The 19790-nt window shown below is 29.9% G+C and overlaps 1 protein-coding gene across 1 annotated transcript in view; it reads left to right on the top strand.

Moving 5' to 3' along the window:
- Positions 1-19790, top strand: part of sax (type I BMP receptor saxophone) — an 87523-nt gene that overhangs the window by 9566 nt on the left and 58167 nt on the right. The window contains exons 3-4 of the mRNA XM_075360022.1: positions 12937-13168; positions 15870-16102. Coding sequence (XP_075216137.1) covers positions 12937-13168; positions 15870-16102 — 465 coding nt within the window. The remainder of the gene's footprint in view (positions 1-12936; positions 13169-15869; positions 16103-19790) is intronic.

Here is a 19790-nt window from a genome sequence, read left to right as displayed (position 1 = left end):
CTCATAGTGTACTATTGCTTATTATTTTGGGTATCTTTTTCTGGTTGGGGCCAGTTCATATTCTCTTTATGAGAATATGAACTTATGCTGGCAAATATTTTTTCCAAATTTCTTAAGTTTTTATTAATCTGTTTTAGAATTATATAACAGAAACTTTAAAACAATTAAGTTAATTTTACCCTCACCCGTAAATTCGATTGACTTGAAATTTTAGCATTGTAAACATCTCATAGTGTACTATTGCTTTTCTATAATTTCAAGTTTCTCTGTTGGCTCCACAAAAGATTAACATTTTAAAATGATGGTAAATATCTTATCCCCTTGTTCAATAAGTTGAAATAGTATTATTATCTCGTATATAAATATTTGAGCCAAATTTCAACTTTTAATTTCCAGGCACCCAGAGATATTTATCAGAATACAGGCCAATATTCATATGTATAAATGTACATACATCCTTAAGAATTTTCTATCAGTTTTTTTTTAGTTTTTCTGTTAGATAAGGGGTCATGAATATTAAGATTTGGAAAAATCCCTGCATTCAAAATTTTAATTGATTATCATATTTTTAATTATTTCTATAGCTACTGTAGAAGGTATACAGGATGTCTGGGACATTTTAGCCAAACTTAGGGACTGATTCAGTCATCAAATACCCTACCTTGCTTCACCTTTTCCTTCTGTCCCGATTCTGTTTTTTTAATAAAAATGTATATCTTAAGAATGGATTGGTATATTTTTATAAAATTTGACATCATGTATTCAACAACATCTACAAAAAAATTTGTTTCAAAATTTTACCTTTAAAAATTCCAAAATTTCAACCATTTAAATTTTTTAATCATTAATAGTTCCATAAAAATCAGTTTTATCAAATAACGTTTTATTAGATAAAATGTTAAGCCTTTTTTTTTTGGAACAAAATCACCTTATTTGTTCCAAGATGAGTAGTAAATAGTAAATGGATTAATAGCACATGTTAAAAATGTTTTGTGTATGAAGCAAAGTCAAGTTTCACTTTATTTATTTACACTATAACTTTCACTGATGCCCTTCTTGATGGAAATCTCATCTCCTTGCAGTCATCTAGTATGTAGGTGGCAGTACCACTACAATATTTTCATTTCAGTGTCATAATAAATGACTTAAATAACCTAATTAGTAAATAATTAAAAGATAATTTAATTAATAATTTTAAAATAGATCAAAAATAACAAAAACACTTGCTTTGTTCATCTTAAAAGATATTTTATTTTCATCTAGTACTGTTTATTACCCATAATCTCTATCTGCCACATTTGTAATGGTATAAAAATAATCATGTAAAACATTAAAAGACAATCAGCATGTGGCTATCTATATACGAACTAACTGCAAAACTTCACAAAATCATGATGTATGGCTATGATTTCAAACTGATCAAAATGTTTGCAGATTGATTCTTTGAGTTAGTTTGTATTAGGACAGTAATAGTATTAGGTATTGTTCAGTAATTTGTATTACAAAAAAAAACTTGATATAAATAAATAAAGAGATGATGCAAAATGTTAATTATTATTTGGATTGCTTAATAGTTTATGTATTCAGAACAATAAAGTGAATTTAATTTTCTTAATCTTAAGGATTGATTCATTCCAAAACTGGCATGTACAATTAAAAAGGATCCAATATTGATGGAATATTAATATAGGTCAACAGCACTTTTATGTCACAAGAATCATGAATGTAAATAAATATGGTGAATGGGTAACTAAGTAAGGCTTCAGATTAATATATTTGAATGAATGTAATGATAAAGAACAGAAATCCTGGAGTACTATTTTTCAGTTATTCATTTGGAGAAAGATAAGTAAGTTATTTAAAAATGTTCAAATAAATTTCTGTTAATGGAGACAGAAGTTTCAGTCAGACAGAAAAAAATATTGGCTCAGTAAACCAAGTAGTCAGGCTGTAATAAAAATGAAAATTGTTTTACAAAAATAGTAAAGAAAACTAATGTGCATGCAACTTATTCTTTAAATATTGATAAGGGTGTTTTTCTCTGCTCTATCTTTTGATTTGATGAGTATGATAACATCTGCTGCTAAATCAAATAATTAAAATAAAAATGAGTTCAGCTGGTTAGGACCAATGACTAGCTAAATTAATAATGCCTTGTACTCAAATGTTTCTTTTGTTTTAGGTGTAGTAATAGGAGGGGTCCTAGTGAAAGTGGTTGCAGGAAAGTATATTCTATAGAAACAATTTGAAAAATTGTACTAATATGATTACTCTTTTGCGTTTGATGTGGCTCAAATAATATTTTAAAAAAATTATTCTTGTTTGGAGCTATACGTCTGCTTGGTCAATTATTATCTTCATCACATTTTCTATATAGTAGGCTCTCGATTATTTAGCAGCGCTGGTGTCGGATTACCAGAATTTGTTGGCTTAGTGGAATTATCCTAATTTCAGTAGAATAACCTACAGAAAATGTTATGTATTTTTGTATGCATTTATTAATTTAAATAACTGATGTAATTTGATTAAGAAAATAACAATAATACAACTAACTACTTAAAAAAAATACTGGTCAATAGTCTTTTGTTTTTTTCCTTAGTGAACAGTTGAAACTTATTTTCTTGCAAATGTTAAAATATCTGCCGCTGCCACTTCGTTTTGCTCAGCTCGTTTGATACACCTGTTAAACGCACTGAAAGCAATTTTGTGACCTAAGGTACTAATTGGTGGCAAAGGTGTCATGTTTTCGCTGTCATCATAGTCTTTGCCCTTATCCAGCACATCTGCAATTATCTTCTGGTTGGTCATTGTAGATTTACATAACAAAATTTCTTTACATTATTTTCCACCGTAGAACTAATTCACGGATGTCAATTAATTATAAAAGATAGCCATATTTTGAGTAAATTCTTTAGTTTGTTTACATTTATAGAAAGAAATAAACATCCTGGTATTACAAATTAAGAGGAAATGAGAAGTTGGGACTGACCAGTCATCAATTGATAATTTTCATTTTCAATTCCAGACAGCTATTCATTTATGTTGTCTTGTGTCAGTCCTTCTTAGTTGTCCTGACTGCACAGTTGGGCTAGCGACTCCCTAATGTTATTTATTTCAGTATAACGACTGAAATCACTACCTTCAGATTTTGTTTGTTCATTTTTCATATAAATGTATTAGAGAATGAGATTGCTATAAATTTTTCCAAAAGCACACTACTGTTTTGACAGGATTCTTTTCCTATGCTTGTAGGAGACCAAACATGACATCTTTAAAATTTACTTGTTTTCAACATTTTTAAATAGGCATATTTTTCGATTTACTCATTACCCTATACAATTGACTCTTTTTGCAATTTGTTTTAACCACCTGGATTACATTTTGATCAATCGCCTGAATGATAGCTATAACATTTGGCAAAAGAAATAGGACATGGATAAATCCATCTTTACTTCCTAAGTCTTCCTCATCTGGGTGCCCTGTACAGTTTAAAAGTAAGGGTGCTTTTTCTAGTAACTGTCTTTGTTATGTTAAGGAATTTTTTTGCGATTACATGAACTATTTAAACCATTAAAAAAAAAATTTCTTTGTCATCCAAACTTGGCTTTAATTTTTGTATCCTACAGGTAGTTTTAGGTTTTTAAAAGCCGTAGGATTTTTAAACTTGCCCATAACAAGCAGTTCAAGTTATGGATACCACTTGCATTTGAACAAAGCATAAACATAATTCTGTTTTTCAGTATTTTGTGACCTGGAATGCTGTTTTCAGCGCAATGGACAATTTTTTTTTTTTTTTTTTTTTTTTTTGTAACAGCCTCCAAAATAACACATTCATCTGTATTATAAACCTGGTCAAGACCAAGACCCAACCCTTGGACAGTCTTTATACATTTTTCTTTATATGGATCGATGGCTGTAAGATCACAAGAAAGTTTCTCACCTGTGGGAGTTAGTAATTGGATTTCATAGCACTTCTTGAATTTGTTGAACCACCGTCACTTGTGTGGAAGTCTTCTTTCATCATCATTTCTTTATAGAAAAGCTTAGATTTTTCTTTGATGATTTCACCAGAAAGAGGAGTATGTTTGGAACATTTCTGGATAAACCAAGCATAAAGTGCATTTCCATTAATGGGAATGCGCCAGATTTGAATGTTTTCCAATCGCTTTTACCATTGACATTATCTTTTACAAATTTTTCCATTTTTACCTGATTTTTTTTTTTTTTTCTAGTAATAAATTGTTGCACATACAGTTCTGTAAAGTGAAACTATGTCACCAGTTTTGATGTGCTTATGTTTTTGTGGTTTCAACATCATCAGATCTTAAAAAAATGAAGTCTGGATACTGTTTAAGATATGGAAAACTGGACACATTAAGATAAGAAAAATGTCAAATATGGCGATATTGAATATGACAACTAGACATGCCATACTATTGTGGTTCAATTCATTTGAAGTGTCAAAAAATTAAATATAAGCTGGCTGCTTGACCAATTAAAAAAAAAATTGAAACTTACCCACTTGTTTCCTATATGTTTCAGGACCTTAAAACAATTTTTTTTTTTTTAATTTTTTATTTAGGCAGTTATCTGTGGCAGCCATTTTTGTTACGGTGCGCACACCAATTTTTGTGATTGTAAGGGTTTATGAAAAAAATCATAACTAAAAACGTATTTGTCCTGGAGGGATAAAACAAAAGCAGTTTAATCATATTTTCTCAGGGTAAAAGATTGGCCCGTGGTTTATTTACCTATTTCTCTTCTTTTTATGAGAAAATTACCAATAAAGTTTAACATGAAAAACAGTGAAATTTCACTTTTGGACATTTGTTTCAAGAGACGGATGGCATACACAGTTTGAATTATTTTTTTTATATGTAGGAGGTATATTTTAGTAGTTTTACCATGAATAATATTAATGGTGATATACTACCCCTAAACTTTTATGAATTTTTGAAAAAATTTTTTTTTTTAAATTCAAATTTTGGCTTCATAAACACTGATTGGGCTGGTGATAAAAATATCAAATTTGCACAGCGAATAGTGTTTTTGTAGAGGTTTATGGCAAATAAAGTTTCTTGTGTCTTGTACTAATAAAAAAGTTATATATAACCTCTCAAAAAAAAAGAAAAACCTGTTAAAAGCGATACCATTTTAACTCACTAAATAAGTGCTTCAAAGGGTTTGCTTGTCTTCTTTGCACCTTATATTTTTTTATATTTAGCTCCTATGTTGAAGTCGATGTTTTCAATATTTTCTAAATACATTTTTTTTAAAATTGTTTATAATAGGTTGTAATTTAATGATAACATAACCAATATCAGTAACCTAATATAATTATAATTAAAAAATGCTTGTTAAACTTACCCAAACTGAGGTTTCAATGAGTAGCCTACAGATTTTTCAACAATTCATTTCCATTTTTATATTAGTTTATTTTTGTAAACACTGTCGAAGAAAAAATAAATTGTAGCAAAATCTTAATTATTCTTCAATAAAGTAGCCTGTTTTTGTAGCAATGAAAGTTTATTATTTAGTATGGTTAACCAACAGTTGTAATATCTCTTCTGATAATTCTCTTGAAATAGTGTAAGAATGACCCCTGTAACTGTAGTTAACTCAAGTGATGTCAACTTTCTAAGGACTTTGTAGATCCGTATCCACTTTGTCTTGTTAAAACTTTTGAAGTGATATATGTGATCCAGCTGGGTGGAAAAAATGAACCTGCACATTGTCATTTTTGAGGCTGATTGTCCACCATTTGTCATACTCACAAGCAGTAGAGTCTTTTTCCTTAAGTGATAGTGGTACAATACTAGACACAGGATAGTCTTCAAAGTCCTTGAAGTTTAGTAAAGTAACATCTTACAATGCCTTCTGACACAGGAACGTACTTGTAACTTCTAGTACCAACAACTCTTTCACAGCATGCAAAACGTTTTTTTGGAGTTTCTGAAATCTTAGCTATCTCATCTGATTTATTAAAAAAATATTTGATATCTTTCAGCTTGTACAGTACAAAATCACAACATTTAGTATCTGACTGTTTAACGGCCTTTGCAGGGTTGCCTTTGCTACTTCTTGTTTTGTTGTTCCTCCCACACCATCACAGGCATTTTTCCCATGGGATGATCTAAATAAGTGCTGTTTGGCTTCAATGTCAAAGTCTTTTTTTGACTGCACAAATTAGCAAAATTCTATTTATTTTTATAATGACTTGAAGCACCATCAGTAAAATTGATGAGATTTTTAATATTCTGATGTACTTCTTTGATATGGTCTGTTAAAAGTTTTTCAAAAGCAATAAAATGTTGCTGTATCATGCTTCAAGTAATCTCTTAAAATACAGACACTTGTGTTTTAATACGTCACTTTTCCTAGAAATAGAACACAAAAGGGTGAACTGTGGCTTGGCTGTTGACCCAGTGGAAGTTTTGTATCTCATTTTGAACTAGAAATTAAACATTTTCTGCAAAGTCAGCTAACACCAAACATTCTTCTTTACCTAATTCTGATTTCTTCTTCTTGAAAAACTGAACTTGAGATTTTAATACAAAATGTTGAGTTTCAGCTTTTCCAATTTTTCCATTAATGATTCAAAAAACTCATCTTTGGTCTGAAGAACAGTAGTCATCTCTGCCATATCAGCTGTTACCCACTGTTTGTACATTATTGTATTTGGCAGCAAATCATACTCTTCGGAAAAGTTGAGCACGTCAAACACTGCCTGCTTACTTGGACATTTGGTGCATACATTCATCATACAGCTGTAGTTATCCTTGTCACAAACAAAGATGTCTGTCTGCTAAGTCTTTATAATCAATATTAAGTTTGAGACCATCAATCCTTAGTTTGATGTTCTGTTGGTGGGGGCAGACACAAACTGTATAAATCGTGGGTGCATCAGCCAAGATACATCATTTTGGATGGAGTTCGCAAAACTTTGATCTTTTCACTTTTAAAGGAGACATACAATTTATTTAAGTTTATCAGAACGAGGTGCTTTTGCTTATGCACTTTGACACCATCAACACATGTGCGAACACAATCCTTTTTACCAGGACACAGCCTGCTATTATTGTCATCTTCATAAAATAACACAACTGCTTTAATTGTGTCATTACTAATTCTTTTTTTTATGTCTTTTACCTAACTTCGGTAGAATGTCTTACTCATTAACTAATTCTCTAGTAAGTTTAACCAAACACTCAGACACATTGAATTCTGATATTATTTTAGATCTGGTCCAAGATTGGGCAAGTAAACTGATTTTAACCTTATCTTCTTTAGAAGCAAGAACACATTTTTCTTTTAGTTTTAAAATAAGATCATTGAATTCATGTGAAGAAGATTAAGCTGAATTTTCATTTTCAGAAACTCTCGAGTCAAAACACAATTCAAGATTCTTTTTTTAATTTTTCAGATACCATATTTATTTTTAATTTTAATGCTGATGGCCTTTGATCCGTGTTTAATTTTTTCAGTTTTGATGGATGTGATAACACCCAAAATGCTACAAGCAGCATCCAATTGTTTATTGTGATCTAGGCAAGTATTACTGTTGGTTCTTGTTCTGTGGAGAAAAAATACTTTTGAAAGAGTTAACAAAAAAACTTTCCAAGAACTAAATTAAAATTTTTAAAAATGTGTTCTTTAAGAGCTTGTTCTAATTTTATTTGTCTTAAGTTTTTCTTTACTGTTTTTTTATGAGTTTTTAAAGGATCACAACAGAACTGCCCATACAGTTGACTGAATTTTGACAAAACCCTTTTTTCATAATATTCGCAAACACTATTGACATCTGAAAAAAAAAATAAGTTGTTGGTTTTCATCACTAAGTTCATAAATTTTAATGAGTTCTTTTGGCACTGTACCATAGCACTATTTTATAACACTCTTCATTCATATAGATTCCTATGGAATATTGTTCTATGATTGTTTTATGTGTAATTACTTAGAAATTATGTAACAATTTAACTGATTTTATAATTTGCAAATATATATTATTAAGTAAAACTTAGTTATTTACTAAACACTTCTAAACACAGGATGAAATTTGAGACACTCAATAAAGATGTGAACAGGTCACTGACTAATGTCACACTGATGATGCAATAAGCATAAGTGAGCATGTTGCAACAATGACTTGATGATGCAACATGAACAACTTGATGATGCAACATGAACGACTGGAATTGATTTCAAGAGACTGTTATAACATGAACTTTGCATTTGAATTTTTCAAAGAAGTTATTTCAACCATAGTAATAAGTATAAAAATATTAAATTGCCAAGTAGACAAGAAATCCCCTTGGAGCACTTACTTAGTGAGTCAAAATGGTATCGCTTTTAACAGGTTTTTCATGATTTTTGAGAGTTATAACTTTTTGATTAGTATAATACACAAGAAACTTTTTTATTTGTCATAAATCTATACAAAAACACTATTCGTTGTGCAAATTTGATATTTTTATATCCAGCCCAATTAGTGTTTATGAAGCCAAAATTTGAATTTAAAAAAAAAATTAGTTTTCAAAAATTCATAAAAATTTACGGGTAGTATATCACCATTAATATTACTTATGGTAAAACTAGTAACATATACCTACATATAAAAAAATAATTCAAACTGTGTACGCCATCCCTGCCTCGTGAAAATAATGACCAAAAGCAAAATTTCACCATTTTTCATGTTTAACTTTATTGGTAATTTTCTCATAGAAAGAAGAGAGATAGGTAAATAAAATTACCCTCTCCAATCACTGGATCAATCTATTGTCTTGAGAAAATACATATAAATTGCTTTTCGGTTCATCCTTCCAGGACCAGTAGCTTTTTAGTTATGACTTTTTCCGTAAACCCTTACAATGACAGAAGTGTGCATGTAACAAAAATTGCCACCACTGGTGAACTGCTTAAATAAAAAAAAAATAAAAATAATTTTAAGGTTCTGAGACATGTAGGAAACATGATGTGGGTAAGTTAAAATTATTTTTGGATTGGTCAAGCAACCACCCTTTGGTTACTTTAAATGGATTTACCTTCATGCGGTATTGAGATATGTAATGAAATACTGTAAGAAGTTTAATGTCATCCGTAGTCCCTGGTACTGTACAAGTTGCCAGACAGCAGCTCCATTTGCTCAACTGCTGACACAATTAATGACATTGGCGACGATCAGAAGTACTGTAGTGTAATTTATTAGAGTACTCCCATATGTAATCACAGCCTACTTTCTTAAAACATCATTTTCACCACTTGGCCATGGCGTCTCTGTTTTATTAATTATGATGGCATGTATAAAAGCTGGAAGTAAAAAAAAAAGTTAGATTATACAAATTGCCTCAGCAGTTAGGCAAAAGGTGTCTGATTACTGGAGGTTTCGGACCAAAGAATGTCCGATTATCAAGAGCCGACTGTAATTTAAAGATTGTGTCCTAGGTACAATGAATTTTTCACTTACTAGTTGATTTTATTAATGTAATTAATTTAACTTCAGAGAAATAATCAGTTTAAGTAAAGAGCTAATGAATGAACTTAAATCTAAGAAATTCGAAGCTATGAATAAAACAAAAAATAAAAGTTATACTTTGTTTTACATCAGTACTTGGTTGTTGTCTGTACTTGGTACATCAATGCTGTTATTGATGGAACTGTGACAGTATAATATTAAAGAGTAGTATAATACTGAAGGTCAATAAATTTCCTAAAAAACTGTTTTACCTTTTCTCAGTCTATGATGAATTCATCTTTATATATGTAATGGCTATGCAATAAAAACTACCTTGGACAAAAAAGCCAGGAAGAATCAATTTGAGAAGAAGCTTGAATTTATTCTTTGGCAAGAAATAATTAATATAAATAATTAGGAAAATAAGAAACTTTGTAGTGTGTTATTGGGAAGTAGTGTAGGAGATGAAAGTGGGTGTATGATATTGAACTGTTTTCCATATATGTCTTATTAAAATGTTTATTGATAGTTGAAAGTAAAGTAACCAATGCATTCTGTCCAAGGGTCAACTAACTTTGGATTTTTCACATTTGAGAGAATCTGTGTTTGAATTGTCAAACCTGAAATCATATAAGATAAATAAAAAATAACTGCTGTATTTTCATTTTATATATGTTCACTTAGAATTTATTGTTTGTCAGTTTAAAAATTTACTGTATCAACTTGCCTAAATCAACAAAAATATAATTTTTTGAATATTCATAAGCCCATTAGTAATATTTTTACCTACAATTTGATCTGAATTTGATGATTTGATGTAGTACTTTTTGTAAGTACTTCAAAAAGAGGAAAAGAGGTTCTTTTCCTGTGTTTTGAAAATGTTTGCTAAATCTACAGTTTCACTGATTTCTACTGATCAACAGTTTCAGTTTCTACTGATTTCACTGATCAACAATGATTTTGTTAAATGAGAGTGATTAACTGATTCTTATAGTATTATTCATGCTGATTACAAATATGAAATCTGGATTCTTCTATCAGGCTTAGTTTTTTTTTGTAACTACCATTCTTATTTTCAGGTAGTATCATGCATCAGCTCCATAAGCATAGCATTTTGTGAATGTATTTTGTTATATTATTTATCAATTCAATAACTTTTTTTATTATTTATTTCAGTCGCTTAATTGTTGTCACATTGATTTGTTGTTAGACAGTAGTCATTATGTTTATTATTTACACGCTTAATTAAAATGTACAAGAATGTAACTCATTCTTCCTATTTTAATCTTACTATAAAGATATCATCTACTCATTAGTTATTTCTGTCGTTATTATATTTACTTACAAACTGGAGACTAGAGAAATATTTTTAATTCTCATTCAAGTGTGAGTTATCATGTGTGTAACATTCAATTTTGTAGCTGGATTTCGTATTTGTGGGTTTATGTTGTTCAGTAAAGTGAGTATTTTTATTAAGTTAGTGTGTTTATAAAGTATTTCTTTTTAATAAATATTAGTTATTTTAATGTATTAACGATACCTTACAGTTGCATTAATCACCCAAACAATTTCTGCTACATCTGTGGTGAGGTAACATTGATGTCTCAGTAAAGAAATTAATTCCACTGATAAAAAAGTAGTATGAACTGTATTTTGGATGTAAATTAGGTGATCAGGACAAAGCTTGGGCTCCTCATATTTGCTATACTTTTTGTTTAACATTGTTGATTGGTTGGCTAAATGGATCTCATCACACACCATTTGCAATTCCAATAATTTGGAGAGAACCAAAGGTTCACACTACAGACTGTTAGTTTTGTGTAATAAAGATATCTGACATAACAGCTAAAACTAGACTTACTGTTAAATACCTTGATATTCCCTCTGCCATGCAGCTAGTGCCATCAAGAGCTTCCAATTCCAGTACCACCAGAAACATGGAACTTACATGACGGTGAAAATGTTGTCGAATCTTGTGCTGACTTATCAGGTGATGAAGAAAGTGATCCAGACTTTTTAAAAAGTAGATATACTGAACCCCATTTAATTAATCAGTCAGTCAGAATTAAATGATCTGGTTTCTGATCTAAATTTATCAAAGAATCAAGCAGAAATACTGGTATCAAGACTGAAAGGATGGTTTCTTTTATAACCAAACACTAAAATAAGTGCTTTCCTTGATAGTCGGAATTTGAACATTTCTTCTGTCAGTATGAAAGTATACTGTAATGATGTGGATTCTTTGCTGAAAGCTTTGGAACATATGCACCATCTTCACGAGTGGCGATTGGTTTTTTATTGACTCGTCAAAGCTTAGTTTATAAACTGTTCTACTTCACATCGAAAATAAATACCCATCAATACCATTAGCATATGCTGTTCACATGAAGGAGTTTTATGAATATATGAAACTTGTGTTAGGCAGGATTCAGTATGAGAAGTATTGGATATTTGTGGAGATCTGAAAGTAAAATAGCTCTTTTACTTGGACTGCAACTTGGATATACTAACTTCTGTTGTTTTTTGTGTGAGTGGGGTAGTACGGATAGAAAAAACCATTACATAAAAGAGCAGTGGCCAAAGAGAGTTACTGACTGCAAGAGAGAAGTGTTGTTTGTCAGGCATTAGTAAAACCAGAAAAAGTTTATCTTCGCCACTACACATTAAGCTAGGTCTATTCAAAAAATTTGTTAAAGCAATGGATTGTAATGGTACAGGGATTCAGTTTCTAAAACTCCCTAATACAAGCAATGATAAAATAAAGGAAGGTATATTTGTTGGACCTTAAACAAGAAAACTAATGATGATCCGGCGTTTGAAGAATGTTTGAATGACTTGGAGGTTGCTGCATGGAAATCATTTCAAAATGTGGTAAACAACTTCCTTGGAAATTATAAGGCCAGTAACTACAAAGAACTTGTGAGTGAACTTCAAAACTACAAAGAACTTGGGTGTAACATGTCACTCAAAATTAATTTCTCACATTTGGATTTTTCCCCAAAAATCCCCGTGCTGTCAGTGATGAACATGGAGAACGCTTTCACCAGGAGATATCTCCAATGGAAACATATCAGGGAAAACGGAACCCAGAAATGTTAGCTGACTACTGTTGGTATGTAAAGAGGGATAATTATAGCAAATTGCAGCAGAAAATCCAAAAGAAATGCATGTAATGTTATGTCATTTTATGTTCACCATAAATTTTTTGTTTCAAAAGAAATTTCAATTATAAAAAACTGAGACCTTTGGAAAAAATCTATTAACATATGAAATCAAAGAATTAGCCATTTATTATCATTTAAGAAACAAAAAATTAAATTTTGTTGACCAGTGTTTTTAAAGTTACTATTAGACAAATATTGACTGATAATTAATATACCCTTCATTGTTATGCAATATTTTTTACCAGTATGAAATATGATGTTAAAAATTATTTTGAAATTTTGTATAAATTGTATTCAATATCTTTTTTGTTCTTCATTTAGTGTTGGTCAGCTCATTCAAGAGATTCAGCTGGAGTAGAACGATATTCACGTGGTTGTACTAAATTGGCAGATCATGTCCCATTTTACTGTGGTACAGGCGCTGGAACAAATGGGGCTGCACATCATGGTCACATTAAAATGCAAGCTGTAGAACAGTATAATGTTAGTTGTTGTGCAAGTGATTTCTGTAATAATGGCTCTTTTCCTCTGCTACCTCCTGTCATATACAAAGGTAAAATTAATACTAAATAATTTAGTTCATTGAAAGTTTATTCCGTAATAGATAACTCAAAACAAAATCATTAAGAGATCTTTTGAAAATGTGTTGGGCTAAAAGTTAGTTTTCCTTGCATGCAAATTTAAGTTCAACAAAATTCTGCAACACGTGAGAATTTAAAAGTCAGTGTAATTTTTATATTTAAAAATAGAATTAAAAAATTCAGCTGTAATAATAGGCTAATTACTAATTAGCTTTGTTTGTTTAATTTTTATTTATGTTTAATTTTTGAGAATAATGACATTTAAGTACTCTAAACAAGAACAGCTTTTTAATCTTCAATGTAGGCAGAAAAATTATAGGGGTAGTACTTTTGTAATTGAAAAAATTATGTGTGATTTCCAAATTTTCTACTACCAATCCATTCTCATTGTAAAAGACGAATATAAAATGTAAAAAATATGTTGGCTATTGAAGATACAACATGATTAGGAATATATAGAACTAGATATTGTTTAGAAAAAAAAAAATTATGCCAGAGCTCTCAAATAACAACCAGAAAGCTTTCTGTTAAGCCAGAAATAGTCAGAATAAAAAAATCAGTCATTCAAATTGAATGGTCAAGTGATCTATCATATTGTTTTTATTGATTTGATAAAAATCTATGTATAATTTTGAAGAAACATAATATACTTGAAGTACATGTTTGTTGTGGAATCATAAAAAAAATACTATTAGTACTATTTCTTTGACAAAAGAGTATAAAGGAAATTTGTATCTTGAGAACTTGTTTGCAAGTTATTGAATAATCCTGTGTTTCATATTGCCAAATCTATATTTGGCAGCAAGATGGGACATCTTACTTGAGATTAATCGGATTAAACTTTTCCTGAATGGATAGGATGGTAAGGAAAAATTTAATAGCCGTTACATTCACATGATGTGATGCCTTGCTTATATGCATTATGAGGAATCAAAGAATTTATATTCTTTTCAAATCCAAATAAAAGTCTGTCGGGAAAGTAATGTCATACATTTTATTGTGAAGCGACTGTATGTTGCAGTGTGCTCTATCATCCACTGGGATTGATGGTGGTGTCTCCACTACCGAGTGAGTGCTTGCTCAGTTGTCTCTGAGCTCTCAGAGGTGAAGGATGGGTGATTTCGTAAACCTCTGTTTCGTCTCTTGTACAAGTCACAATGCAGCGCTTACTGAAACAAAGATATACGATTAAGTTTTGTGTGAAACTCGGCAAGTCTGCAGCAGAAACTTTTCCAATGGTTCAACAGGCCTTCAGGGATGAGTGTTTATCACAAAGGCAAGTCTACAGATGGCACAAGGTGTTTTTTGTACCTCCTGGGACAACTGTTAACTCTAAATTTTATGCAGATTTATTGTAAATTTTATGTCCTTTTTATTATACTTACGGGCTTTATGACTTTGTGACATTACTTTCTGGACAGACCGTGTATGTATATTTATATATTTTTTTCTAAAATCAATCCTTTCAAGACCTGTGTCACCTCTGCACTAATAATTTAAATATGTTTAACTCAACTCAATCCACCCAAGTACAGAAATAAGACAATTCTTACCTTATTTTTTATTTAATTTTTTATGAAAGTAGTCTCGCGGGATCCCACATCATCAATCGTATATAATTTATTTATGTAAATTTACATATCAAACATAAGAAAAATTAAAAGATTAAAATTACAATTACATATACAAAAACATATGAAGTCAGTTAAATAAAAACAAAAATATATGACTTGTACACGAGTAGCCAAATAATACACTATTTATTTAAATAGTACAGTAATGTATATATATATATATATATATATATATATATACATTAACAATAATATTATTTATATATATATATATATATATAAAACAATATTTATATATACAGTATTTATATATATAAAAAAAAAACAGATATAAACAAAGATTCATCTTAATCAACTTGCGGACAGAATTTGAAGGAGATAAATAAATTTGAATTGCACTCATAAAAGTGCAATAGATAGCAGCACCTTTATAGATATTACATGAACTGTTTGTTTAAATAGTACTGTAATGTATCATACATACATACATGTACGTACATACATACTCACATACATACATAGGTTTTATTTCATGTGTACAGATTGTACGAATTGTAAAATTCTGCAATTAGTTATAGATTAATCTTTATTATACGTTCTTTATTATATGTTAACTGTTATTTAAGTTTATTTAGTGATTATCAGTACCTATTTATTTTCCTACTATTTTTTCTCTTTTTTTTATTAACCCAATGTTTGTAGTAAGTAACGGCAGTTGGTTATTATTGTTTGTAAATAAAATACAAATTAGCTTGTTTTGTTAAGTAAATGTTTATAAAAGTAGTGTAATAATATTATATAGTGCTGTGTGTTTAAGTAATAAAGTATTGTTAAGTGTTGTATAAATTTTAATTTGAAATATTGAACTGGATCTCAACAATTCAAATATAAGTTCAATCAATTTTAAAAATATGATGATATATGATGTTTTCTGATATTGTATTGTTACAGTTAATAGAATTAGAAGAAAAAAATTTAATTTGAAAAAAGATTGAGTTTGAGAAATAAATATGAGCAATTACATTGTGTTGTTTTTGTGATAGTTTTAAATGTTTTGGTTGAATTTAAAATTCTAGCATCTCTAATTTCTTTGTTGCAGATGATTTACCAAGTAACACTGATCACTCTTCATATGCCATGAAATTAACACTAGCTGTATTTGGTCCGATTATAATACTTGGTTTTTTGGGAACTGGCATAGTTCTACTAATGAGACGAAAGCATCGAAAACGATTAATGGCTGTAAGATTGTTACATTGTGATCCTGAAACCTACAGTGGAGCAAGTGATGATTTACTGAGAGTTACAGCTGCTGGCGATAGTACGTTAAGGGTATGTATATTTTTGTTTCAGATGTAATTACGTTTTCTGCATTTATACTGTTAACTCACTTTTTGGAAGTTTTTTTTTAATATAAAATTTATATTTGCAAGTACTTTTGTTTTAGTTAGAATAAACTGTACTTTTATTGTATTCTTATTTAATTTAGATGTTAAATATAGAATTTTAGATGTAATATATAAAAACTAATATTCTTCATTTATATAATGGTTCCCAAATCAAACTGTGCATTTAAAAAAAGGCACCTGGATTTCAATCAATAAAATATGGTTTGTTTCTTGATATTGTCAGCATTGAAACTAATAGCTGATTTTATTCACAGCTGGTTTTCATGTTATATTGTTGACAGTACCTTTTATTTTCATAACCATTGAGTAGCTTTTGTATACTTTTGTTTCCATTTTGTGACAGTGGTTTTAATACTTGCTCACATTTTTGTGATTAAAAATGCATTTCATTGTTAGAGGTGAGTACACAGAATTCATGAAGGAGATGTTTTATCCAAGGTTTCCAAATATTGGTACTTGTATCACAGTGCTGTGTGAAACTTGATAAATAAGTTCTGAGAAACTGGATCTGTCAAAGACCTGAAGAAAGTTTATTCTGACAGAGGAAAAGTTGGATGATATTTATGATCACATTACTCAAAGTTAAAAAAACAGCTCATCAGAAAGTTGGCATAATGAACAAAAATTTCAAAGTTGAACACTCAGACCACTGATTAAAGTTTTAAAACTCCAGGAGCATCAAATAACTGCAGTTCATCACAAACAATACTGATATTCTTAAATGTATTGAATATTACCAGTTTTTTTAATATTTATTAATGAAAAAGAAGACCATTCTTAAGGTAACATTTTTTTCCAGATGTTTCATCTATTGGACCATGTCAACAGCCAGAACAGTTGGGTGTGATATCTGAGTATTTCTCATGTTATTGGAACTACTAATATGACAGAAAAAATTTTTTTTTGTGCTATATAAAGTAAGCACATAATCATTCAGTTTTTCCAGAACACATTAGACTCAGAACATTGCTGCATTGAAATCATTTATTCTTTCTTTAGCCAACTAAATGAGAAAAAAAATTGCCGAATTGTACTAATAAGGTGGAGCGGTAGCACACTGCCATTTTACTAAAATTTGCTTTGTGAAGTTTTAAGGTTGGGCTCATTTTAAAGCATATCTAGCCTCCTAGATCCCACATCTTGCATCTACAGATTTTTATTTACGGGAAACAATGAAAGCATCTGTATAAAAGTACAATTCTCATACCATGGATGAACTAAATTTTGCATATGCAGTCACTCCTTTGGTGCTTGAGTGTGTATTTTAAACATATTAAAATGTATTCAGGCATGCCTGGAGGCTAATTGTGGCTATTTTGAGTATGTTCTCTAAATAAATATTCATTGTAGTAAGTATTATTCCTTTTTCTATCATTGTTATCTGATTATAATAAATTAATATTCGTAAAACTTTATGCTCAGTTTCATTTGGGACACCTATTCCATAAAAAAAATATTTAAAATAAGTTTTATTTGTACAGTTCATTACTGTTCTTATATTTATAGCAATGAGTTTCTCATTTATTCAGGAATTTAGTTCATTTACTGAAAAATTTAATTAAATCAATTTTTGTTTATCTGAAAAAGTATGCCTTTATTCATTTACATTTATTTTTTCAATTTATAATAATCCTGTTCAGATAAAACACACTTTCTCTAATTTTCAAAACATTAAATTTTGTTCAAATATTTACACAAATATTATTGTTATTAATGTTGGTTTGTTTATAAGATAAAAGGAATTATGAAATAGCATGTAAAAATTGTTTTTATGTATATTTCTCTTGTTACAAAATATCAACATACTTGTGTAAATGTGTACCTATACTACAAATACCATTACCATCCATCCGCGTATGTTAAACATTGTTGCTTACTAACATTTATGAGACTAATTAATATAAAATTTATTTAATTAATTAAGATAAATTATGATATACAGACAGCAAAAAACTGTAATGATTATTACACCATATACTTTTTCTAAGTTTTATGTTGAATGCCAGACATTACTGTTTCTTTTAACATTCAGTGTTAAACTATTTTTACACATGTAAAATTCACTTTACCGTTTCAGTTCTTACAATTATTGTTGTGAACAAAAAGTTCAGTTGTAAAGAAATGTCGAAATAATTGTTGTGGCTTATTGCCATTGGATTAAAAATAATTAAAAAATTATATTCTTCCAAGTGTAAAATTTTAACATTGTCCTTGTGTGCTTCTTTTTTTTTTGTGGGATAGCCAAATAATATTAGTAGAAAAGGCAAATTCTTAAATTCAGTAATGCTAAAAATGAATTACAATGTATGTTACAAGATTACAAGAATTATTTATCGTTTTTTTGAGACATACATATAACCAACCTATTGAGTCTTAAATCCAATGTAGTTTTACGCCAACGTGTAAAGTTGTTTTATTCCAATGAATTCAAGGTTATGGTCGAGTCTTGTAGTTTACAAGCTTGGTAATTTTATTTTGCATTTTTGTAAGGCTTATCTATGTGTATTTTTAAAATTGTTTGTTTGGGTTTGTTTTCGATATCAATTTCTCTCAGTCTCCAGTTTGACTTGCTGATTGCATCATCTTATTGGTGTCAACGTATTTCATATCTCGCATTTTTTATTGCTGTTTGGTCTTAATATATATATATTAGTCTTAAGTGTTTTTTATTCTCAACCAATTCAATATTGTCATAGTTCCTAGAAGTCTATTTCTCTTTGTCTGCCCTGATGTCATTTCTTCAACTTGCGTATTCAGAATTTATTTTATCAGCCTTACGCAATTCTTTAGTGGTCTGCTTGCTTGTAAATTATTTTTGTTTTGTCTTCGTTCTCGAATTCCACACGTTTTCTCTAATTGTTCTCATACTAACACTAAGATACTACTCTTGTTGCCAACACACACTCTCTTAGGTCTGCCTAGGTGTGGTTTCCCCCTCTTTTCACTTACGCCATTTTTTTGGCAGAGTAGATCCAACATTCATCCTGTACAATCGTCTATGGCCATTCTCTCTCAAACTTTGTGATAATATTTTCATCGCATTCATACCCGTATAAACGTTGCGGTATTTCTCTGTCTAAATATTCTCTAGCTCCACTCGGCAGTGTCTTGTAATTTCACTGATCTCCATGTTTTGTTTTGCCTCGTTTCTTCGGTAAGTTATTCTTCAAATTCTATATTACATCTCTGTGGAAAGTGTTTCAATCACTACAAGCTGCCAATTCTATCAACGCCGAATCTTCTCGAGCTGCTGATTACATTTGCATCAATGCAGAATTTCTCCAAACTCGTTGCTACATTTTTGAGACGCCACGTCCTGCTCAACCTCTAAAACACATCTCACCCCCTGCATTCCTCATACACCACTGCGGACTACGCCCAGGATTACTGTATGTATTCATTTATCTTCATTCACGAGTTCGTCTCTTGCTAATATTTGTGTGCTACAGGCAAGTTCAATTTTCATTATTTATTATGTTAAACAGTTTTTTTATCATTAAAATTTGTGGAACATTCAGTTCATCGTACCTTTACGCATTTCAATTTCAAGTTTAGTTTAAAAACCATTTATTCAGGACAGGTGGCTTATATAAGGTTGTGTCATCGTTCAG

This window comes from Lycorma delicatula, chromosome 1 (genome assembly GCF_047948215.1).
Source record: "Lycorma delicatula isolate Av1 chromosome 1, ASM4794821v1, whole genome shotgun sequence".
In the NCBI taxonomy this organism is placed as follows: Eukaryota; Metazoa; Arthropoda; class Insecta; order Hemiptera; family Fulgoridae; genus Lycorma; species Lycorma delicatula.
The sequence above is the reverse complement of the archived record's forward strand: the minus strand, read 5'-3'. Positions and strand labels throughout refer to the sequence as shown.